The sequence below is a fragment of the Dryobates pubescens genome, chromosome 12 (genome assembly GCF_014839835.1).
Source record: "Dryobates pubescens isolate bDryPub1 chromosome 12, bDryPub1.pri, whole genome shotgun sequence".
Classification (NCBI taxonomy): domain Eukaryota; kingdom Metazoa; phylum Chordata; class Aves; order Piciformes; family Picidae; genus Dryobates; species Dryobates pubescens.
Genome location: NC_071623.1, coordinates 11,276,748 through 11,303,385, shown reverse-complemented (window position 1 = coordinate 11,303,385; position 26,638 = coordinate 11,276,748). Strand labels below are relative to the sequence as shown.

The window sequence follows — 26,638 nt, the reverse complement described above, 5'->3', positions numbered from 1 at the left end:
CACGTGCTGCTTTAGCTGCTTGTCACTGTAAGCCATCCAGTCAGTATAAAACTAAAAATATACCCTCCAAACTTTTGTGTATGAGTTTAAAAAGCCAGTTATAATAGAACTGAAAAGAACTTATGATACAGAAGTTAAAGGCAAAAAAGTTTACAGGGTGTAGCTAGACATGTATCTTGAAAAGTATGGGGTTTTGGGGAAGTGTTTATAATGGAACAAAAAGGAAAGGCTGTGGAGCTTTTAGCTTGCTTTTGATGATACCTGCTGTAGATACTGGAAGTGATAGTCTCATGCTTTTTTTGTTAATCTCATTGAACAAAACAACATTTTTTTAAAAAATAGGCTTTTACCTGTCACCTTCAACTTGGTGAAATTATGTAACTCTGATCTCAGATTGGAAGGCCAAATTAAAGATAAGACTCTGCAGGTCTTATCATCAGGGAATAACAACTTGTTAGAATCAAGTATGATTATTTAGAATAAAAATATTTTTAAAGAGGGCAGAAATACTTTAAAGACAATAATATGCTCAAGACACATAGCCAACAGCCAGGGGAGCATATTCACAGATTATTTAACCACTGCCCATATAAAAATCTAAAAAAAATAAAAACCCTACATAGGCCTTTGTTGTCAGCTTGATAGTAGACACACTGTACCTCCTAGCTATATACTGTTCTGTTCTGGTGACTAAAAAGTGTGAGTAAAAAAAAAAAAAAAAATCCATCTTTTTCATAATTATGTAACAAATCTTACTAGTTTCAACTCCTAAGATTGGGGAATCTAGCAAACATCTTTTCTTGAAGTCTAATGACAGTGATTTAAATTTTCTAGATTTGATCAATGACTCTTAGATATATGCTTGGATGCTTCTTATCTGGGAAACCATTGACTAGATTCCATGTCTGCTCTTCCTTACTCTTTTAAAATAAATTAGTACATGCATAAATCTTATATGTCTTCCATTCCCTGAGTTGTCATTTTCATTATATCTAAAGCTATTGTATTTTACTTCCTAAAGACCATGACTCACTATTTTGAAGTCCATCATTTTCCTAGTGAGAAACTCTAGATATATTTCTCACACTCTGGGCAAGTTGTCTGGGCCTTCTATATCTGCTTAACTAGCATATAAATTATTTTGAGTGTTAATTACTTTTCTGCCCCGTAAGGTATCAGGCAGAAAAAACCCCACAACATTAACAGTCTTACATTGGCTTTAAACCAAAATGTAGTAATTAAACAATGTTAAAATATTAAGAAACAAATATTATTAATTAGACTTCATGAGTTACTAGGAAAATCCCACCTAATCCAGTAAGAAGGTAAACACCTATTTTGATTTGTTTTTAATACGGTATAAAATCTGAGAGAATATAGAACAATATCCTGCTATAGCTTTATAGAGGAAATTATCTTACCCTTGCATATTGTGTTGAATTTAAAAATGAACAGTAGTTTTCACTCTGCATCTAGTTCTATAGATTCTTTTAACATTATTATTACAAGCTTTACTTGATATTTTAATGTTAACATTAACAACAATATTTGGAAGGTCTAGACCAAATTCTTCATCTTACTTGAAACAGTAAAGAGTTTTTCTGCTTTAAATCAAGCTAGCACACACAACAATAGTCTTTATATGTGGTCTTCTTAGCAGTTCTACATAATTTTGGTTTTTTAATTTTATTTTGCATTTTTTGTGCAACTAGGCAATACTACAGGATCTGGAGCAGAGACGTCCCCATCTGGATGAACTAATAACTGCAGCACAGAATCTGAAAAACAAGACAAGCAATCAAGAGGCCAGAACAATAGTTACTGACCGCAGTAAGTGGTGTTTGTGCGATCATGTACTGTTTCAGCAAAGATGGAAAATATTGTAGTACCTACTAAGCATAGCACTTTTCAGACACTTTTTGCCATTGCCATGAGTAGGAGAGTTCCACCAGGAAGCAGTTCTCACAGCGTGTTTCCAAATTGCATATAGAAGAAATGCAAGTGAATGTCAGTGATCATAGATTTCAACTTTTTTCTTTTGACCTTAATTTCATGTTGTATGTTTTCACAGTGGAAGTACATGGTAGAAAACATAGAACATGATCAATATAGATAAAGGACTATATTTATTCTTAAATATGGAGGAAAAAGAAAGAATTGATGGAGTATAGCCATAGCCTTGTAAGAAGCTTTCAATTCCATCTCCCATACTAGAGCTGCATCCTCTTCTTTCATATCCCCTTAGCTGATGCACAAGTCTGATGATGCTCTGTATCACTCTGTATTCTTTAGTTATGGTTTCCCTTTCCAGAACTAACCAACAAGCTGTGGCTAAGGTGGAAAAATTAATAGATAAAGCTATGGAAGAATTCTATAAAAGCCATAGTCTTGTCACCCCTGGATATGTGAATATTATGTCCTTCACTGTGGGAGGAAACACACTCTCAAAGTCATGCTATAAAAGCAACCACCTGTGGCAGACTTATATATTTTAATTTATTGAGTCCTCAGAACTCAAAATCATATTAAAAAATTGCATTTCTAATGGCCCTAAAAGTCTACTTAGAGCTTTTCTTTTATGCGGACACAGCCAATTCACTCTCACAGCCAATTCACTCTAGATGAGGCTCCACAGGGCTCTGGGCAACCTGATCTAGTTGAGGATGCCCCTGCTTACTGCAGAGGGGTTTGGACTAGATGACCTTTGGAGGACCCTTCCAACCCAGACCACGCTGTGATTCTGTAATTCTATGAATACAAACTGTTCTGTAGTTCTGTACATCAAGATCAGAAATTGCTCCCTGAAACTGATGACTGTGAAGGTGTATACCTAGGATAAACTTCTCTATCCCCATAATTTATATATATAAATATATATATACTTACCTTCTTTTATTATTATTATTCCATCAGATAAATACTTTCCATGATATGTTAAAATCACATTTCATGTTTAGACTGCATTGTTGTTAGTAGCAACAGCAAGCTATATCCTATGTGAAATGACATTGTTTAACTGCTCTTCTCTTCCTGGACTTGAAACATATTACTGAGAGAGATAAGCTGTATTTGTTTTATTTGAAGTTTGAGGTTTGAGAAGAAATAGGTAGTACTTATATATTGCATATGAAGCTGTTCCTAATTTGAAGATCATTAATTTAGCTGAATTCAGATGTAGTGTGTGCATATACCTTGAGTTTGCATCACTAATTCAAAAGGCAACATATGTAGTACTCCCATCAGTATTTTCTGGCATGATTTAATTTTTAATTCTGAGACATGTCTTTTGAAGATAAGAGTTGTAGAATTTACATGAAAAACAAGCATAATTCCTGTATGCTCTCAGGTGAGTTGTATGCATGCCTAGATTTTGTTCTGTTGGAAAACCACACTTCACTTTAAGTGAAATTGCCTTCTGAGACAGATGAAATGCTTCCTTCTTATACAGTAAAAGAGAAAGGAAAATAAACTTTTGGACTGTAAATTTTTCATTGAGTTTGTGGTAACCCAACTATACTACGGCTTTCATTGGTGGCTAGCTGTGTGGTGGATATATTAAACATGATGATATCTTACTTTTATGTGTTAGAAATCCCCAAATTAGTTGATTTTCAACTTAAAGTATACAACATTATTTTTTGCTGTGATAGAATAGCATAGCATAGTGTAGCATAGAACAGAATAGAATTAACCAGGTTGGAAAAGACCTTTGCGATTTAGCAATTAATTTCCTATACTGAAACTATTAATATCCTTCACTGCAAAAATGCAGCCTGTGGTGCAGTAGATACATATCATGTCCTTTTATGGTCTTTCAAGTACCTCCTAGTGTAGTATAGCATCTTGTAGCATCATCCTGTTGTTGCTAGTTAAGTAATTTTAGAGAAAACAAAATAATCTATTGTCAGAAATATACAGGGTCTACATTTCTGCAAAGGTGGGAGGTAAAGTATGATCAGGGCCATTCCTAATCCAGTCTTCTGAGGCAGCAAGCTAGATTCGTGAAGGTTTTTTCATGTTTAGTAAGTTTATATTTGTACAATTTTAGGCAATACTAAACACTATCCAGAAGTCTTTTGAATTTTAAAGACATCATGGGTTTTCCAGGGGGGAAAAAAATGCTGTTTTTTTCCAGATATATGCTAAATGTTGCAAACTGTTAGCTAAAGTACTTCTTTAAAAGAATAATAATAATTTTTATATTTTGAATTGCATTATGTACACACAAACTCTCACATGACAAAGACGGAAGTTGTTCTCTTTGGTTTGAATCAGGCCTACTAAATACCTATATAGACAGCCTCCAGTTGTCCTTGCTGCAGCTACCATGGGGATAGTTCATCCCTCCAACCCCTTCACAATGCTACTCTGTCCCAATCTTAGGAAGACTCTCCTTACCACCTAGCAGATGCTGATCTAAATCCTTTCCATATGAATCTTGCTCACAGTCAGAGCTGGACTGTGGACCAGAGAACTTGCTCCACTAAGGTCTGAACATTCTTCTCAGCCCTAGAGAGCACCCACTCTGTTATATTTACACATTTCGTATGAGTCCTGCAGCAAGTCCTCACTGACACCCTCACCCACTGTTTCCCATTTCCTGTTGTTTCCCTCTCCCCCACCTCCTTTGTGAATACAAATAGGTTACCATGGTTATGTCTAAGAAGTTATTAGTAGTCATTCAAATACATCCAGTTTCATTCGAGCATCAGTATTCTGCCACTTGTGCTCCTCTGCCTCAGCTGCGTACCACTCTCACATGCAGCGTTCTGTAACATCATGCTCTCAGGTGCCAAATGTGTTGGATCCCATGATGAAGGAGAGAGAGTGCAGGACTGCCCTGCACTGATCTATCACACAGGAGATGATAGACTCAATTATATCTAGTGCACTGCCTCTTCCCAGGTTGAAGCACAGCATCTCACACTTCAGACATTATAAAACTGAGAAAATGAGCTAATTTGTATGAATATGTTGTTAATTTCCTTTTGGAATTGAGGTGCTAGTGAAAAAAAATAGCAACAACAACAAAACAAACAATGCAATTATCTGCCAAATATTACTGAACAGATATACTATAAATACTAAATGAGACTCATAGCTACTCTACAAGGTAGCTGCATTCTTGGTCACAGGGTGGGTCAAAGTGTCATTAACTGGAATTAAAGCCCTGAAGGTTCAGGCTCCTGTGCTAGCCTTGGTAATTCCTGAGTCATTTCACATACAGAAATATGTGTATTATGCTCCTAAAAGTCTAACTGTAAATAATATTTAGAAGGTGGTTTTAAAGTATTAAAAAAATTAAAAAAATAAGACTAACATTTTATATAACATCAAGCAAATCAAAAGATGCTTGTTAGAGAATCTTCATGAAAAATTGCAGCAATGACAATGATCAGATTTTTTTCTGCATAACTGTCATAATATTGCCTAGGTTTAGCCATTCTTTAGGGAATAAAAGCAGATATTAAAGATTAATTTATACAATTTAATTATTTCCTTTGCACTTGCCCCCTCCCTACCAGATTAACTTCATTATTTGTATGAAATTGCAGGAGCAAAACTATATAAAAAAGAAGTAGGCTTTATGAAATAAAGCTTGGGCTATGTTTACATAATATTATACTTAAATCTTTGTTTATGCTATGTAAATCATAGTTTGTTTCCAAATTATACATTAGAGAATACATAAGAATAATAATTACATTTAGTCTTGAGGAAAGGTTGTGGGAAAAAGCAGGAAACCTCCTTATTCCTTTAATGCCTTTGGTAAAACATTCTGTTCTAGCAGAATCATATGCTGTACAATAATGTTTTTCTCAACATAATGCAGCACATCTCCAAACCACTTTTGCTTTATTGCTGATTAGAATGTTGTTTCTTTAAATTGAATGAGTTTATAAGCAACTTTGAATATAATAAAGTAATTAAGCTTTGAAAAAATCCCTTTATTTTTCCATCAGTTCTTCTGCATAGAAGACATAAAGCTGGTAACACAACAACATAGAAATACACTAAAAGATAATAAAAACAAATGTACAATCTTAGAATCAGAAATAATGAAGTAATTCCAAAGGCTGTGTTAGATCTTGCTGGATCCTGGAAATGTTAGAAACTTTAAATAGCAAGCCTTCCTACTGCTGTGTTCACACACATTCAAAAAATAACAGTGAATAACCTTTCTGCATTTTCACTTTGCTAGTAATTTACATCCCAGTTTTGTAATGTGGTGTCTAGCTCTGTAAGTATTACAGGAGGTATGAAAATGAATATTTATAGAACTCTGTGAAGAAATAATCTCCTACTGACCAAAGAATTTTCCTTTTATGATTATAAGAAGTCAAAACCACACACATCACTCTTCAGTAATTCTGTGTGAAATTCTATTGCATTCTATAAATTAATAATATCAATAAATACAAGCATTTCGGTGAAGAATGTTACGATCAACAACTACTCATTGGCAGCATTTTGAAATTTTATTTGGCATTTTTCAAATCCAAGTCCACAAATGTACAAGTAATTTATAGGGGATGTCTTCAGAAGATTTATTTTGGTATTGTGGGTTGGTTTTTGTTTGGGGGGATTATTTTTAAAGAAAAGAGAAGAGAAGTATGTTATAATTGGTTGTGAAGAGAGCTGCACTTGAACTAGTCAGAAAGGAGCCCAAGTGTCTCTGTGGCATTCAATAAAAACATCTTTATTGAATAGTTTGTTGTATTTGACAGTTTTATGGCAAAATCATCAACTTGTCATCATTTTCACAACAAAATTATGGAAATTCCACAGTGACTTACAGCTCTACTGTTGCTCTCAACATCTTAATAAAATAGCCGTCTCCATTGTACTGACATCCATGTGGTGTTTCTCTTGGAGCTGTTGAATACAAATAGAGTTTACCACTTGAAGGAAACCCAAATTCATGCAATTTGAAATCTGTCATCCTCTATTAAAACTCTTAGTTACCAAGGCTGTAAATGAAAAGTGCAAGAGAAAACCGTACTTGCATACAATTTGCCCAGTTTTCTTGTTGATATTTTTAAGGTGAATTATTGAATGAATCTCAGTATTCTGTTCTCTGTCCTCCATGTATTTCAAGCAATTCTTACGAAGATGAGCAATAGGATTCCTATGTCATAAAGATACAAATGTTATTAGTCATTCTGATGTACTACTTTAGTGCAGAAACTTTGTTTTTTCTATGAGAATTCTATGCCATGGAAATGAAGGAAGAAACCATTTGTTGTTAAAGAAATGTCACTAACAACATAAAGCTATAGCTCTGAAAGGCATAATGTGTTACTGTGAAGACAACCTCATTTGAAACCACTTCCTTGGCATAGATTTGCTACTACAGAATTTGTAAGAAAGTTATAGGACATTTTAAGGAGTTACAAAGTTATTTTAGAACACTGGAGAGAATTGCCCTTTAAGATAAAGGAATAACATGTCCCAGAAATGTCTGAGTGATCAGGGAATTACAGTTACATGTCACTTCTCAGGCTATATATACTAGAAGCATATGGTTTGATGGACAAAGAGCAAGATCTAAACTGCCTGCTTCAGGTGCTGTGCTTCTAATAAGGTTGAGAGAATGCAAGGTGACCATCCTCCATTCCTGGTTATATTCTTCAGTAAGAGTGGCACCTTTTTTTTGGTAGCCCCAGAGCTGCTATGTGTACTAGGTGTTATCAGTTCTGGTGGCTTTCTCAGAGCTCACTTATACTCCCAACTTGTGAAGGCAGTTAGATGATTACTAAACTTTACATTGTGTGGTAATTCAAGTGGAACCTAACTGGCTAATTCTAGATGAAACACTTGCAAACAGGTAAGAAAGTTCTATATTCATAGGAATCAGCTTGTATTTGGAGAATAGGCACCCTGGATTGCTGTGTTGGATAGAGGTACTTAATTTTAGCCAAATTATAAGTGTTAGTAAAATTTTGTCATCATTATTTCAAAACAGCTAGGAGAGCAAAATGTTTGACCAAATCTTTTATCAGGAAAACAGGATCACAAAGTAAGTTCTCTGCTAATTGTGAGCTTGTGAACAGGAAATATAAAATTCATTGAGGGGTGTCAGGTTGTGCTGCAGAAAGGTTGTTGGTTTTGGTGAGTGTTTTGGGGTTTCTTTGTTGGTTTGTTTGTTTGTTTGTTTGTTTGTTCTGGGGTTTTTTAAGTCTTTAAAAAATTTTGACCAGGCTCACAAAAGTAAAAAATAAACAACCCACCCTGAATAAGGAAAACATGGTTTGGTAGGCAGATGCTTCACATTGACAGGCTATTGTATGATGTAGCCATGGATACATGAAGTTGAAGGATTTGTAATGTACCATCACCTGAGAGTAGGAGAGTGTTCTCACTCTAGGCTAAGAAAAAATTTGCTAAGGCATTATGTGAGAGCTGGTGTTGGGGACTCATTTGTGTGGTTTTTCGTTTAACTTCTGTTGGTCATCATTTAGGGACCAAATTAATAGAAGTGGTTGGTCAGAATGCAAATGAAAAAGATCATCTAAGTTATAGTGCCAAGAAAGTTTAAGACTATTTAATATTCTGCAATTTACTCTGCTGTTCTTAGAATGTTTGGAGGCTGAAATGATAGAGATGATTTTAGTAAAAGGGCCAAATCATGTAACTCTTAAGCCCCTCTCAACCTTCAACCAATTAGGTGAAAGTAAAAGTTGCCCAGAATGTGGAGCATAGTGTCAGGAGGCATTTCCTCTCACCAAGAACTGTTGTCTGCTCCACTACTCAGAGAAGACCAAAAGAGTCCCTGCCATGTGTTTAGGGATTATGGATTCTGACCTGTTTTGTTTGAATATAACAAACCAAAGTCTTTGCACTTTTGGCCAGTGTTTTAAGGAGGGATTGTGTTGTACTGAACATTGTAAACTTGACTAGGAGCAGACATAAACAGTAAAAGTATCTATTTTGTTTTAATTTCATCCATAATGGTGCAAACAGGAGAGCTATGCTAGCTGTGCTGTGACAAAACAGTCAAAATGAAGATAAGTGGAAGTAAGGAAAAGGAATTGTTCAGAAATTAAGCTTTCAAAATGTGATCAAATTACTCTTTCACTGACCTTTCTCCCAGAGTTTGATGGGCAGCATGTATAATATACATATATATTATAGCATATGTGATGTGAAATGACTATATCCGTAGTTATTTCAAAAACTGTGTCAGAACAGTATATATTCATTTATGCAAGACCATAATTTTCTGTAGTAATTACAGAGCAAGCAGGAAACAAAGGTCCTGAGTGCAGAGATTGCAAGCTAAATTTAGATGCCACGTAACAATCAGCAATATCAGGAAAATGCAGATTTTGGTGTACATTGTGTCCCATTCCTTTTCCTAGAGTGAATGCCATACACAAAGACCAGATATTGGAACCTGCGGTTGTTCTCAGACAACCTAGTTAAGCACCTTGGAGTACATTTGGCCTATGGATTTTACTTTGGCTATCCTCAGTGTAAATTTATTATGGGTTTAGTTTTGCTTGAGTTGGGAATAAACCGATAACAAAAAGGGTATTTTGCACAGCTCCAAATCTCCTTGCAAGTCCAGCCTGAGTAAATACCAGCTTAGCCTGTACGAGATAGGTCCTAAGACTTTGGTGGATGGTTGCACCAGCTGGTTGTTTCATTTTGTTATGTATTTCAAATCACCATTATGGTGACTTATGAAATACTGAAGGTAATACTAAAAATATTTCATTACGGCTTTCAGGACCATAAGCATGTGAATATGGTGGCTGTAAGGCATTTTAATCTGTTCAGTGTGTAGCAATGCTCGTAGGGTTGTGTTAACCTTTACCATGACAAAAAGAGAGGGAAAGGGAAATAGCATAAATTTTTTAGAGGTTAACTGCTCATATCTCACCTTTCTAATTAACAGGCTTATTGTATGATAAGTGAGACAATGACACTTCAAAGAGCAATCTTGGAAATCCCTAGCTCAGTAACAGCAAAGGAGTGTTGATGGTGAACCATCTGATACATGGTGGTGGCATTGGGCTTGGTGGAACTTAGAACCTGAAACAGAGTATTTAAACATGAATACAGTAGAGAAAATGCCTGTCTCATAAGTTTTTCCTGGAATTGTAGGACTGTGTTTATTTCTTCTTTATCTTCCTAAGTGTAGAAATAAGTGAATGTTCCAGATGAAGATATAATAATTCTGGAGAATATTCATCACATTTACAGTATTATTATTCTCTCTGAATTTTTGTGCTTTTGACACTTAACTTTTCTTCAGTAGGATAGGATAGGGTAGGGTAGGGTAGGATAGGATAAGATGGGATGGGATGGAATGGGATGGGATGGAATGGGATGGGATGGGATGGAATGGAATGGAATGGAATAGAATAGAATAGAATAGAATAGAATAGAATAGAATAGAATAGAATAGAATAGAAGCGAAGCGAAGCGAAGCGAAGCGAAGCGAAGCAGGAGCAGGGTAGATCAGAGTAGAAAAGGGCAGGACATGGCAGGAGTATTTTGATTGGGAGGGACTAGTCCAACTGCTGGACCAATTCAGAGCTGACTAAAAGTTAAAGGATGCTATTAAGGGCATTGTCCAAAGGCCACTTAGACACTGACAGGCTCGGAGCACTGACCTCCTGTCTAGGAAGCCTGTTCCAGTGTTTCATCACTCATGTTTCCTAATGTCTAGTCTAAACTTACGTAATGTGCTTAGGTTCAAAATTTGCTGATTTCAGCCCTATCAGAATTGTGACTTTGAAGTATGTTGGCTTGTCTAAAGGTGATTAGGTTTAGTCCATTTAGTGACTCGTGAGTCTCATGAATGTTATGGTCTGTGCTGGGGTGCTAAAGAGAACATGAACAAAGAAGGGGGAGGGCGGAATTGTTAACCTTTTTTTTTTTCTTACAAGCTCCTATGCTTGCAGAGCTGTGCTCCTTTCATCAGCATTTTCACAATGGGTCTTTCATTTTCTAATCAGTGCTTAGTTGCCTGGAGTTGTTCAAGAAGATTTTGGACAGGGTTTTGAGCAACCTGGCCTAGTGGCACGTGTCCTTGCCCACTGTAGGAGGGTTGGAACTAGATTATCTTTAAAAGTTTTGTTCCAACACAAAGTGTTCTATGATACTGGGATTTTGAAATTGCTAATTTGTAAATAAACCAAATGTGAACATTTTTCTATTTCTACTGTGAAATAACAAATATATTAACTCAGTTTAGTTACAAAATGCCCAGAATTTATAACTAAAATTGAGTGTAGAAATATTTTTAAAATAAACACTCTTAGTTCTTCTCTTTCAAATAAATTCTTGCTAATTTGGAAATTTTCTTCTTTTTTAAAGGTAAAAATGAAAGTCAAATCTATAATGTTTCTACTTGGCCCACTGTTTTTATCTGATACATGTACTTTGGTTCATCCTCTGAGCGAAGTTCAGTATTGTTGCCAGCACCTCGCTTTCCATGGCTGTTGTGTAGGTGAGAGAAGGGAGCTCTGGAGTCATCTCCCTCTGATGTTGTCAGCCATCTACCTCCAGCTGACATCTAATGAGAGGCACATACTGTGGAGGCAGCAGTTGAACCACTGTGCAGGCTTTGTATTGTCAGAAGAGGCAAGCAAAAAAAATAATGATAGTCTGTGTTCATAATTCCTAGTCATGGAATACCATAGAGGGCAATTGTACCCCAACAGATGGTCTCAGAGTTAAGACCAACAACTGGAATCCACTATGTTTCTTAATGGCGATTGCATAAAGTCTGCTTGCTGATGCAGCTTAATTAGTCAGTATTACAGTGGTAAGAATTTGGACCTTGAGAATTAGAGGAAGCAAGAACTTAACTTTTAGATGGTGTTACTCTGATAGCTCACATAATATTCGATGTCAAAGGACAGGAAAAAAGGGGATTTGTTGTTTATGCATGTGGTGGGTTGAGATTTCCCCCCACAACATTAACTTTGCCAGACCAGCTCAGTTGGAAGCAGGAGGAGGCTGTATTTACAAGCAAAACTACAATCTACAATGAAATGCAATGAGTATGTACAAAATATACAGTATTGCCCTGGTCAGAGACCAGGGAAACTGTCCCCCACCCCCTGTCCAAAAGGGAGAAAGGAGCAAAGAGAAAGTAGGTGTTAGACTTCATCAAAACAATGCAGCCAAGGTCAAGCAGAAGCAGATTAATCTCTCCTGAGCAAAGTGAGCAGAGAGAAGAGAGGCCCCTGGAAGAAGAAAGGTTGTTTTGGTACAGCCAATCTTATAGCAGATATTTCTCCAATGAATTTGTTGGGAATTATCATTAGTTTTCCTTTTTTACACCCAGTGGTGATTTATTTATATTCTTCTACTTTTCTGCCCAAAATCTGTAACAAATTTTAAAGGCATAGCCTAAAACTACTGCAATCCATTGTAAAATTAATTACAGCCAGTTGCAGTCTTTGAACTTTAAATTTTTAAACTATTTTTTTTTAAAGAAAATAGAAATATAAACAGTATGTTGTACTATGCTTCAGCAACTGACATTCATGTATTTGCAGAATTCCTAAGTACCTTTTAATTTTTTAGGTATTTCTTGCCCACACAGTTTGAGCTGAACTTATTAAATGAAAACCAAAATGAATCAGTGTTCAGATGAAAAAAAAATCCAAACCACAAAAAAGAGAGATATATTTGAGAAGCAAGTTTCAGCCTGAATGCAGAAGGAGTTAATAACTTGATGACATTAAAAATATACGATGTAAATATGAATGTATGATGCCAACACAAATTTATGTGGTACTAGGGATTCTAAAATACATTGCCTGTATGCTTCATTAGGTAGGTAATGAATTTCACACATTTCAGAACTTAAACTGCCAGATTTATCATTAAGTTTTTGCATCAGTAAGTATGGAAGTCTGTGAAAGCATTAGTATATGAATGCTGATGTAGTTAAATTAATGTTAATAGCATTCTTGTTTATGTTCAGAGATGGTAGAGTATCATTTCACTTAATTTAATGTCCCATTTTAAATGAAGGCACAGACAAGTCTTATTACTTCTGGAAAGAAAAAAAAAAGTTTACTTAAATATTTTGTAGGTAAGTTGATTATTACTAATGCTATCATCCATGAAGAGAAATTTGATTCATAATTATGAATTATTTTCTCTCTATTAGCTTAAGACAACAAAATCCTAGAAAAAAATATTAATGCACCTTTGGGCAAAGACAAATACTAAAATGCATAGTCACTTCTAATTAATAATTACATTCCTAAGGAAAGTCAAAAGTTATTGTTGGTTTTTTCCCTATTAAGTTCTTTGAAAACTTTTCTAAAAATTTAAAGCTGAAATGACTTGATTACTTCTCACTTCAGTCATCTAGTTAATCACGTTAGTCACAGTCCTGTGGCTTAATCTTGCATCCCTTCCATAATTTTAAATATCATTTCTAAATCTAATGTAAGTCTTCATAATTATATCGTGAATATTTAAGAAAGTAGCTAAATTGAATAATGCAGTAGCTATTTTCTGTACACAACAAAGGAAACTGAATAAAGCAAACATTTTGTGAAAGACCATTAAATCATCTCAGCAAGGGAACCCTCTGGCTGATTTTCACTTAGTACAATGTTACTAAAAACTTCTTTTTTAAATATCATCCCAATATGGGAGACTGCAGGAAAAAATAATTTAGTTAAGTTCTGGTGACATATCCATATGAATTCAGCTCTTGGGCTCAGAGAAGAGTCACTACTGACTCTGCATCCTGCCTAATCAATGTGACTTACAGTGGCGATTCATTTCTCCATAAATGGGGAAACTCCAAAATTTCAACATGAGCTAGTAATGTGTGCGGGCAGCCCAGAAGGCCAAGTGTATCCTAGGCTGTACCAAAAGAAGTGTGACCAGCAGGACAAGAGAGGTGGTTCTTCCCCTTTACTCTGCTCTAGTGAGATCCCACATAGAGTACTGTGTCCAGTTCTGGTATGCCCAGCATAAGAGGGATGTGAAACTACTGGAGTGGTTCCAGAGCAAGGCCACAAAAATGATCAGGGGGATGGAGAATCTCCCCTGTGGCGACAGACCATGAGTGTTAGGGCTGTTCAGCCTGGAGAAAAGAAGGCTCTGGGGAGATATTGTAACAACCTTCTGCTACCTGAAAGAAGCCTACTGCCTCTACCTACACTACCTGAAAGGCAGGAATGGATGTTTTTACCAGGGTTTGTAGTGATAGGATGAGAGAGAATGGATTTAAGCTTGAGGAGGTTAGATTTAGACTGGATATTAGAAAGAAATTATTTAGTGAAGGTGGTCAGACACTGGAACAGGTTTCACAGGGACATTGGGAATGCCCCGCTCCCTGGAGGTGTTCAGGACCAGGTTGGATGTGGCATTGAGTGACCTGGTCTAGTGGAAGGTGTCCCTGCCCATGGCAGGGGGCTTGGACCTAGATAGTAATTAAGATCCCTTCCAGCATAAACCATTCTATGAATCAATGAAATATCCTGCTCTACTTAAGGCTCTGATAGCAGTAGAGAGGCCTCATTTCCTCTCCATCTATATGTATCCATCTCGCTAGTCAATACTTGTGTGCATAGGTGCATATATATATATATATATATGTTTTTATATATATATATTTGTTTCTGTAAGTTTCTAGGAAAACTGTGCTTAGGTTTGTTACCTATCTCATACTAAATTTTGAATAATCTTGTTTCTCTTTAGAATATTTATTTCTCACATCAAAATTTTGCATATTTTGAAACATTTTAAAATGCAAGACAAATGTTCTTCCAAATCCTGCATAGCATGATCTGTTCCCTTTTTAATTTAGTGAAAAAAATGATCACAAAAACCTCATTCAGGAGGTGATAAATGTTATATACATAAATACTTTTATAAAAACTTGACAAGCTAGTGAATGCTTTCTGAGGGACATGTTTTTCAAATAAAAGGCTCTTGCGTGGCTTTCTCAGTGCTCAAAGAAGCTACTTTTTTTTTTTTTCTTCCCTGTTAAAAGAAACTGATTTCTTTAGATGTGCTACCAGCTTAGTCTGGTCTCTAACTCCCACTCCGTATAGCAAGGTACAAAGCATGCTTCACAGTGATGAAGAATTACTCACTTGGTACTTAGTGGAAACCACTTGACAGTTTTCAGTTCACCCTGTTTGATCTGGCACTTGCAAAGGAACAGAGTGACCTTCATTAGTTTGATCATATAGAAGATAAAAGAAAAACTGGGCTTAGCCCAGTGAAACAAAACAAAATTAAATCACAGAGTCACAATAGTTGGAAATAATTACACCCCGAAAGTATGCAACTACAAAATGAGATTACAAGTGTATTCTTAAAAAGACATTTCAGTCTGTTGAACTCTTTTTTCCCCTTTCTTATTGTCTGTCTTCCTTAGCCTCTGAGAAGCCAAGAAAGATAACATTCTTCCTCCCAGTGCTTTCATGCTTTGACAGGTCTTTCAGGTACACATCCATTGATCTTCATCACCCCAGAAAGACAACTGAAAGCTCTGAGTGCTTCTAACTGTTTTTCCTTGTAATGCCTTTTATATGTTCTTAGAAACTGGAATATTGCACACTAGTACAGAGGATTACAGTTTCTTCCTTCTTTCCAGGACATATTCATTCATTTCATTATATGCAGCTTAATCCATGTATATATTTCCTGTTTTGATTAGGTTTGGGGGTAGGGAGAAAGGGGAGTGTTGTTTTGGTTTTGTTGGGGTTGTTTGCTTGGGTTTTTTTGGTTGGTTAGTTTGCTTTTGGGTTTTTGAGGTTGTTTTGTAAACCATACACTTTTTAAAAAGAAATCTGTCTTTACACATTATGAAACATATGATAATGAATGATCTTTCTATAAACACTGTAACAGATTAATGATTTAAATGACAGATTTCATATTAAGCTATATATTAGAGATTGGCACCCCACCACTAATTTTGGGTAGATTAACTACATCTCATCACATTACTGATCATCTAAGGGGTGCATAAAGTGTCTTAGATTACACAATATTGGTGTTTTTCCACATTGAATCAAAGTGTGGCCATAACTTTCTGAGGTTACTTTTTAAGAATTACTTTGATAAGCCTCTGAAAAAGGTTAAGAGAAATACTGCTTTGCAAGAAAAGATAAAGGAGGACAGATGAAGCATAAATTACTGAGTAGTCTGGCTCCAACTGTTCTCTACTGTGTAGTCTGTCCTATCCATCTCCACTCCATATTGACAGACTACAGGCAACAACTCAGTAGATGTTATTGTTCCTGTAAGCCCTCAGTACTTCAGTGTTAAAAAACAACAACAACAAACTTTAAACTTATCCTTGTTTGACTCTATGTCTACTATCCAAATTTTCTGCTGACACTTATGAATAATAAAAAAAGATCCAGCATCCTTTTGTCTGGGGATGTTGCATGATTGACTTTAATAAAGTGATTCTTTCTGAAAGTGTAAGACTTCTTAAAGAGTAACACTTCCTGTTCTGGAAGGCAGCAGAAGAGAAGGTAGAGCACTTTCAGCATGAAATAACTGGCAAACTGGGAACTTTAACTTAATGGTTTTCCTAGGAGGGAGAAAAAAATATGAAAAGCTAGTTTTATGGGGGGGGTTGCCTACAAAAGCGCAGTAATGAAAGCAAGTTAACCACAAGATAATACAAAACATAAGTGATATTTAACTGTAATTCCACTCACGGTTTACAGAAGACTGAGCCAAATTTGGAAAGCATCATGTAGTGCACAGTTGTTGTGCCTTCAGAATAGTCTTGTAACCCTAAGAAAAAACATCTCTCTTTCTTCTTAATTTGTTTATCCCTATCCTGTAGAACATTACACAGTTTAGTGGAAGAAAGAGAAAAGTGTTAAAAAAAAGTGCAATAACCTAGTATGCTTCTGTTTTAATCTTTATTTTCTATTTTCTCCATCATGCCTCTCAGCAAACCTGCTCCCTGTTTAGTAAGACAGTGAGTTTTTTAGGACTGGAAAAACTAGTGTTATGTACAGCCACAAAAGTGTAACTAAATTAAGGTTTCTATGAATAACTGCATAGATTAGTTAAAAGCATATGAAGATAAAATACGTAACATTCTGTACAGCCATAGTTTTAAAGGCTGCTCAGAACCCTGAAAATTAAGATATCAGTTTCTCTTCTTTCAGTGCATTGGGTGTTTCATATTGCTATGAAGGAGAAGGGGGGGGGAAAACCTTACAATTCAAGAGATCGTGGCAAAAGGATGAGGGTATTCCTGAGCCATTTTGTTAAATTGTCTAGATTTCAAGCTCAGTGTGTTTTTTCATCACGATTGTTGCTGCAAGACAGAAGTACGTTGAAACACTTATAGATGCATATAAAACAATTTCATTTTTCAGCTATGCAATAGCAGTGCATCAGCAGCTTCTTTTGGTAATATGAATTATCACTGTCCATCATTTCGAGGTTCTCTTTCACAGCAGATCAGATTGCATCAGTCCCTTCAAACCTACAGTGGAAAAAAAAATAACTTTTATAGAAAAATTCAATATATTGACAATAATGTTTTTGAAAAGCATTTTCCTACAGAGCAAAATGAGTGCAGGTAATTTATTGGAGAAGAAAAGTGGAGGTTTCCTGCTTTGCAAATTCTGGTGCAATTCATTTTCTTGTTCAGCTTTTTCTGGAGTCTGTACTAGATTCAGTGAACTTACCAAACTGGCATGGAATGATCGCTTTTTTCATCTCTGCACAGGTTAAATGTATCTTATAGTAAGACAGACATTATTTCTTGTAACTTAGACTCCTTCTCTGTTGTTTCCACTGATGTTAGATCATGAACAGCAAAGTCTTTCATTGAAGGGAGATTCCTTATTGTTGTCTTATAGAACAGTTAAATACTTTCATAAACCTCCTCCTGTTAGTATCAAGTCAGAGAAAGCTTTTTGTATTTTCCAATGCCTTGTGCAAAACCCCTATGATGACCAGAATGCTTTTAAAATTGTCTTCTACTGTCCAACCACATTATTTAGTGGCAATTCTCTGACCCTTATTATCTGCAGTCAGTCACTCATTAGCTGCAGGTGAAAGATTTGTAGGTTGCTGGGATCATTTCTAACACAATATACACTGAGATTGAATTTTCTGTACTTTTCTGTTTGGCACAAATCTGTAAGTGGTATTTACCTTTCCTTCTGTGGGAAACAACCTGCTAGGAGTATTCACAGGAGCAAAATACATCCTTAAGAGACATTGATTTACACTGCCTTTCAGTACATTTTGGATGTGAATTCTCATATATTAAGCTCAAGGGGCTTAGGGGATTTCGTTACTTAAAATGCAGTCAATAGTCTGGATTCAAACGGGAGCATCAATGGAAAGGTAATTCTATGGTAATGAAAGGACTTTTATGTTACATTGAACTAGCTAACGTTCTCATAATTAAAAATGTCTCTCTAATAAATTACATATTTTGTCTGACATAGTACTGCTCTGTTTGGTATTCTATCTCAGAAAGGCCAGATTAGTTGGGTAGATGTCATGGTGTGTTTACCTGCAAGTGAAATACTTTGTTAAGTGGGTTTTGTCACTCACTGGTTCAACACAATGTTTTAATTTCAGTTGTTTGTTTATATTACCTAGCATCTTCTTGATGTCTTCATTTCCAATGTGTAATAAAACTAAACTATTACACATGTTATTTTTTTTAAGTGTCCAAATCAGAAGTTTTTCTTTATTTTTTTAAGGGAGGTTATCCAAGTATTTTCAGGGGGAAATGTGTCTCATAGATTTGGACCTTATACATTCATAGCTATTTGTGTAGATATGCTTCTGATACATCCTGAATGCAGCTTTTGTTAGGCAGCCTCCCTCATTCCCCTCTTGGATGGGAGAAGTGGACATCATGGAATCCCAGGACTGTGCTGTGAGATGAAAAGCTCAGTCGTGCTGAGAAAAGCACAATCCCTAGAGAAGGATTGCTGGTATGTCTTACTTAGACACAAACCTCAAGAGACATTATAGAACCAATCCATCTGCAAATATTTTAATTTTTGTTGATAAGAAATATCAACATTTCTTATTAAAAGCAGGTATTATGAAAAATTAATATAGCTGTAGACTCAGTTTTTCTTCTGAAAACTGCAACAGAATTTTCATTCATCTCTTTATCACCTCATTTCCTCCCCAAAAAACCCCAATCCCATGCCAACACACAAACTTGGAATAAAATAAAAATAAGTAGGATTTTTGTATTTATTTTTTTTTTGCATTGACATCTGACATAAACAAGCTATTATACTTTTGTCAGCTATGCACCAAAATCTCCAGGTTGCCAGGAATCAAGAGAAAACAAACTGAATATCTCCGTCTAAGTGGGAAGAAGCTCAAGCAGTTATTTGCAAGATACAGACACCAGCTATTGCCTGTATGCCATCAACACTATGGAAAGTGTTTGGACAGTCTGGCCTCTAAGCCTGCAGCACAGCCCCCCACCTACAGGTTGTTGCCACAGTACAGAGATTTAACTTGAGCAGTTGGAGAACACTTCTGTTATTCACCCTTCCGGTAGACCACAGTCTTTATTTTTTAAGTATACCTTAAAGCTTACATCAGAAGTCTTCATCCAGGATAGGGTGCAGAAATGAATTTTTACTTTGTGACCATTGAATGCAGATTTCTGATATGAGGGGTTAGATTTGCTTCAGATTAAGTTTAAGAATTTGGGCCTTAGGCTATCCTTGCTTTGCTCTGATTGTGCTTTGTGTTTTCCAGTCCTGTTTCTTCAGTTCTTTTTGCATTTCCTTTGATTCAAACATGATGCTGTGTGTGCTTATTCACAGTTTTTCTTCCTAGACTTGAGCAGGGGATGCTGAAAGGTTTTCTTCTCTTTCTCTAAACCTCAGCTGAGTCCATGGAAAGATTTTTATCCCTTCTTCTGGAAGAAGGAAGAACACTGATAGGTAGAAGTCTCCTTTCCATGATGAAGCATTTCTTATCCCTTTAGTCTTTAGCCTGCACCACTCTGAAATCAACCCTGCAGTGAGAGATGTAGTGATGGAACTACCTCAGTGATAGGAATCTCTGTTCTCTCCTTGGAGGCCTCCCTGTGAATTTTTAATGTAGTGATGCAGACTTCAAGACAATAGTGAGAACATCAGGGAATAAAAATGAAATAAATAAAAAAAACTAAAAATGCCTATTTCTTCATGCAGTGCTCAGATTTTATTGCTTGTGGAGTTACTGGTTTCTTTAGTTGGATTTTTCTTTTACTTTTTTTTTGTGTGTCAAGCTTGGCAGACTAGATTTTCTGATATTTTCATGCTATGGAGAAGTCTGATGCTGGATGCTAGCCAACACTTCTTGTCAGTGATTTTAGTGATTATTAAGTTCTGACGAATCATATTTCTTTAAAATAGTGCACGAGGCTAATTGGTATTTTATAATTAACATGATCATATTAGAAAGTTTTTAAGCCTTTGCAGTCTGTTAGTATTTACCTTAATAAATCTTTAACTATTATTATTGAAGTCCTTAAAGAGATTATTTTTTCAGAAATATTGGACCTTGGTTTAGTAAGAATGAAAGGCTATTGCTTTTTCTTAAATATGATCCTGTTTCATAGTAATTTTCGAGGCATGAGCCTGGCATTTTTGGTTGCATATATACCAAAACATATGCTGAGCCTCACAGTACCATACTGTGTGACCCAGAACAGTTTATTTTTCTTTGTTAAACTTAACTTAGTTGTAATTGCAGCTTACAAGAGAAAAAGAAAAGAAAAAGAAAAAAGAAGGGAAAAAAAAGTGCCATTTTTAAAAGTGACTCAGGTTTTGTTTTTCCTTTGTGTTTTACCAGTTGAAAAGATACAGAACCAGTGGGACGAAGTGCATGGACACCTCCAAAACCGGAGACAGCAGCTTCATGAGATGTTAAAGGATTCAACACAATGGCTAGAAGCTAAACAAGAAGCTGAGCAGGTTCTTGAACAAGCAAAAACTAAACTTGAGTCATGGAAAGAAATTTCTTACACCGTGGAAGCTCTGAAAAAGCAGAACACTGAGCTTAAGGTCACTACCAAAAATTTAAATACTTATTCCTGAGTTAATTAGTTTGTTAAAGAAAATATCCTCTAACTACTGGACAGTGCACCTTGAGAACAATATCTTTATCTCTTACTTCCCACCAAAAATAAAACCCCCCAAAATTACAATAAATTAACTAAATTGACTTGCATAACTTAAAGCCTGTGCCACATAATAATCAAATTAAATTGGTTTTAACTTACTTTGTAAGCCTAAACTGCCACAATTGGAAATCAAGAATTTTTGTATTTGCCACAAGATAATCTCACCGAGTTTAACACTGGCACAGGGAGAGTTATTAACTGCAGAATCCTGGAATGGCTGCTCTTGTGGGTTTAGCATGCTTGTCACGTTCTAGGTGATAAAAATGTGCACCACAGTTAACTCATGTAGCTCAGCTATACCTAAGAATGCAAATATGCCCTAACTGTTGCATCAGTTTTTAAGTTTATTGTTATGGAAATCACACTTTGACAATATTCTTCATAAACAGCCTTTGAGAACAGCTGTTTCAGACTAATAGTATCTCAGTTTCTGGTTGGAGAAAACCAAAATTGAACACAACCAATTGATCAGCCTGTTGAAATGAGTCCTGCTTCCATGTTGATTGAATGTTCACAGGATCACAGGGTGTTCGGGGTTGGACGGGACCTCTGAAAATCATCGAGTCCAAAACCCCTGCCAGAGCATAGTACCAAGCACAGGTTGCACAGGAACACATCCAGATGGGTCTTGAAAGTCTCCAGAGAAGGAGACTCCACAACCTCTCAGGGGAGCCTGCACCAGTGCTCTGTAACCCTCACAGTGAAGAAGTTCCTCCTCATGTTGAGGTGGAACCTCCTGTGCTGTAGTTTATATCCATTACCCTTTGTCCTATCACAGGGTGCAACTTTGAAGAGCCTGTCTCCTCCCTCTTGACACCCAGCCCTCAGATATTTATAAACATTTATTAAGTCCCCTCTGTCTTCTCCAGACTAAAAAGCCCCAGGGCTCTCAGCTTTTCTTTACAAGACAGTGTTCCAGTCCCTCAATCATCCTGGTAGCTCTCTGTTGGAGTCTATTATAGAGTAGGTTCCTGTCCCTCTTGAACTGGGGAGCCCAAAACTGGATGCAATATTCCAGGTGTGGCCTCACCAGGGTACATATTAGTTAATTGTGAGAATAGTTACAGAAATATGTTCTGTTATGTTCTCCTCTCCTGCCCACTGTTTTTTAAATTTCTTTTAAAAAGAAATTGCTACTTACCAGTGAGCTGGCTGGTTAAAATTTGTGGACGTAAAACAGTCTTATTTGCACATCTAAATAATTATGCATTGCTGTGAAGAATAGTGGGGTGGTGTCCTCATCAAGTGGCTTTACTGACAGAAAGTCTATCTAACTGCATGTGTTTAACTGAACAATTGGTCTTCAGCTATCTCCATCATCAGTTAGTCACTGCTTTTCTGATATTTAGCAGTGGATACAAAATCTATTGGGATTTTTTTGTTGTTGTTGTTGCCTTTTCTTGTCTTTCTTATAAGAAACATAAAAACATTCATCAACCCATTGTTTCACAGTGGAGCCGTGGTTAAATTTTCTCATTTAAGATCATAACATAAGAGTCATGGCTTGGGAAAGGCAGATTAGGGTAAACAAGGGCAATCACTCAGTAATGTAATGGAAAGGGTTATAGATTATGTATACTACTGTCATTCAGCATAGAGGACTCCCATTTGTCACTGTCTTTCTGCAGAGATAGAGTTTTGGCTTCTGCCCAGTGTTTGGTTTAAAAAAAAAAAAAAAAGAAAAGAAAAAAAAAACCAACAAACAAACAAAAGGAAGGCTTCAACAAATTCAGTGTCCCAGACTCAATCAGCAAAAAAACAGTTCTGTGCAGAGCCTTATGTCATTGTGTTGGAATGTCTTATGTCTTGAGCACAAATGACATAACTTGGCAAATAATGGAAAATACAGTTTGAGAAATTAATTTTATGTCCTTTTTTTTTTTTCTACAAGAATATATGAGACTTAGATGAGCTATGTATGAGTATATTAAAAAAAAAAAAAACAAAACCAAAAAAACCCACAACAAACAAACAATAAAAATCAAGTGGGTTTGGATTAACATTCTCCTAGGAGAGAAATATGAATATGTCCTTTTCCTTCATTCCTCAAGTAATAGAGAAAGTATATTGGTACACTTATTCATAGAATATATCTCTACGAATGAAGAGTTTTTGAAAGGGCACCTGCTGATTCTTTACACTACAGACTGAGAGAATTGGGGCTATTCCATGTGGAGAAGAGGAAGCTCCGAGGAGACCTAATTGTGGCCTTCCAGTATCTTAAGGGGACCTACAAGAAAGCTGGGGAGGGACATTTTAAGATGTCAGATAATGATAGGACTAGGGGCAATGGAACAAAAATAGAAATGGGTAGATTCAGATTGGATGTTAGGAAGAAGTTCTTCACCATGAGGGTGGGGAGACTCTGGAATAAGTTGCCCAGGGAGGTGGTAGAAGCCTCATCCCTGAAGGTTTTTAAGGCCAGTCTGGATGTGGCTGTGAGCAACCTGATGTAGTGTGAGGTGTCTCTGCCTATGGCAAGGGGCTTGGAACTAGATGATCCTTGAGGTCCCTTCCAACTCTAACAATTCTATGATTCTGCTGCACATGGGCTCTCAGTATTTTCAGCCATTCCCATTCCACTCTGGATTCAATGTGATGTGTTGTGTCAAGTTGTAAACATTAGTCTATAATTATAATTTCTCTGCTCAGATAGTCTATCTTACTTTCCTGTGGCCTTGTGGTGATAGGAGCATCAACAAGCTCTGCTGATCCAGTCTTGTCTACTTTCTTTTGTTTGTTTTTCCCTTCTTCTTTCCTTCCTTTTCTTTCTTTCATTTTGTTAGGTTTTCTTCCTTCTGTACCAGACTTCCTAGAGGAATTATGTTTATCTGCCAGTAATTCCCATTGTGTCAAATCCCTGATGAAAGCTTCTTAGATGTGACAGCATCAGATGTTTTTTTCATGCTTGAGATAAGGGGTCATGAATCCTAAGGAAAATGGACATCTTTTTTTTTTTTTAAATTTAGCAGCTTTATATTTCTTCTGTATAGTATTATCTAAACTGAAGGACCTAGAAATACATCAGGTACTCAAAATAAATGCTTTCCCGGCTTCTGTGCCAAACACATATATTTTAATCTTGTCCCCTGATTATGTAGAGTAAATATGCTGTCTTTTGGCTTGCTGTTACGCTGATGAAAATAAAGCTGCCATTTCTATTCATTTGTGTTGAGGGAAAGAGCAAGGTCAGTGTGAGTCTTAAACAAATTCTTCAGACATATTCAGTTTGTCAGCTTTGTATCTCAACACAGCTTGGTGTGAGAAAGCAATCATCAAGTGTTCTTCATTCGTAAAACATTATAGGGCTGCTTACAGGCAGCTGAGTAGGTGCAGAAGTTCTCCTCTGCTCTAAGTGAACTTTTGATCAGTGCTTTTGTTAATGTCTCTCTGTTAGTGCATCCTTACATGTGAGCAAATGATAAACTCAGCAGTAGCAATTTTTTCATTATCCACTTTTTTACAGTGTGAGAATAAACCAAAAATCTGTAACTGGCTTGTATTGGCAAATGATATTTGCTTCTGACATTAAAAGTAACAAGGAACCATATAGATGATAATTTAAAATATTATTTCTTTGAATCAGAACTCAAGTCAGAGCTAATTTGTTGAGGATTAGAGCTTGCTTTTTTTCCCCCATTATCTCTTTGCTTGTTTTGAGTTGTTTGTTTGATGTTAGAGAAATAAATTCTATGTAGTGCAGATGGTTAACTCAGCATGCTGAAGCTTATACATGTATACATGGTACGCAGTCACACTTCAGTTCCTTTCTACCCCCAAGTCATCTGAACATAACTTAGTGTAAAACTACTCTATCAGTATGATATTGATATTATGTGGGGGACAAAAAAAACCCACCAAGATTAAAACCAAACAAAAACACCAAAGAAACAAACTACCCAAAAAAAACCCCCAACAACCAACCAAACAAAAAGTCAATGGAAATGAAAAATACACAACAAAAACACACACAAAAAACCCCTGACAATCAAAAGCCTGCTGATAATGCCAGATCAATTCATAACTTCTTGTCCTTGTAACAATTAGGTATCCTTTCTCCCTCTGTATCAGTTTAGCTTGGATGGCCGAAGAGAAGAAAAGATGGAGTCAAGGTTTCTATCCTTTCTACCACTGACCACCTATTTCTGGTTCATCTAAATAGGCAGTTAAATAGCAGCCTTTTTGAGTTGCCTGCTTTGTTGGAACTCATAAGGCCAGGCAACATTCCACTGGCATGTACTGGGGGGTGAAATTTATGCCCTGGATTTGTGGATAAGACTGAGACTCTCTTGCTTGTCTTTGGCTTCTTGCAGTGCACTTACTAAGTAATCTTTTGTCACTCCCTGTGTACCAGTACAGGATGAAGCACAGTCTCAGCATTTTGTGGATCGTTGTTATTCCAGGCCTGACAATGTGCTGCTTTGATTTTAGTAGAACACTTAACAGTCAAGTTAATGTTGTTGACTGTGATGTAAGCACTGAAAAAGAGTTCCTTGATATTATTTTTTTCTTTAGGTATATAGATAAAACACGCTGTAAAGTTACAGGAAAAGGATAAAAAAAAAAAACCTGCTTATTTTTCCAGGTTTGTTATATGAACCATATATAATATGTGGGAATGTATATGCTTAGAACTGGATGATGCTGTACATACATATTGCTATACTTGAACATCTATGCACAATTTATTTTGGTCCACTGAGCAACCCTGGGAGGTTGTGGGGGGAAAGAAAATAAAAGAAAGCCCAGATGTAATTTCCTTTCTTGCTTTTAATCAGGGATCCTTAATTACACAGACTTTCCTTCTTCCTCATAACATCCACTAGTATCATCTAATTAGAGAAAAATGTATACCTAAGAAACATGATAAATTCACAGCCTTAAATCTTCAAGCAATATCCTCAGCAAAATCCAGTGATGACACAGATGAAACAAATAGAATGTCAAAATGAAATTAATCTAATGAAGCATTCAGTGTGCCCAGGTGGCCAAGAAGGCCAATGCATCCTGGCCAGTATCAGGAATAGTGTGGCCAGCAGGAGCAGGGAACTCATTCTGCCCCTGGACTCAGCTCTGGTTAGGTCACACCTTGAGTACTTTGTTCAGTTCTGTACTCCTTAGTTTAAGAAGGACTTTGAGATACTTGAACTTGTCCAGAGAAGGGCAACAAGTCTAGTGAGGGGCCTGGAGCACAAGCTCTGTAAGGAGAGGCTGAGGGAGATGGGGTTGTTTAGCCTGGGGAAGAGGGGGCTCAGGGCAGACCTTATTGCAGTCTGTAACTACCTGAAGGATGGTTGTAACCAGATGGGGGTTGGTCTCTTCTCCCAGGCAACCTGTGACAGAATAAGAGGACACAGTCTCAGGCTGCAACAGGGGAGGTTTAGGCTGGATGTTAGGAAGAAATTCTTCACAGAAAGAGTGATTGGCCATTGGAATGTGCAGCCCAGGTTGGTGGTGGAGTCACCATCACTGGAAGTGTTTAGGAAGAGACTTGATGGGGTGCTT

General features: G+C 36.5%; 1 protein-coding gene across 8 annotated transcripts in view; it reads left to right on the top strand.

Moving 5' to 3' along the window:
• The window catches only part of DMD (dystrophin), a 1,125,431-nt gene that overhangs the window by 825,085 nt on the left and 273,708 nt on the right, over positions 1-26,638 (top strand). For 7 of the 8 annotated variants that reach the window (XM_054165808.1, XM_054165807.1, XM_054165806.1 and 4 more), the window contains 2 exons: positions 1,713-1,830; positions 20,803-21,014. In XM_054165808.1, the coding sequence (XP_054021783.1) occupies positions 1,713-1,830; positions 20,803-21,014 (330 nt within the window). Of the gene's footprint in view, positions 1-1,712; positions 1,831-20,802; positions 21,015-26,638 lie in introns of those variants that run through there. The other variant, XM_054165810.1, reaches the window with a different exon arrangement.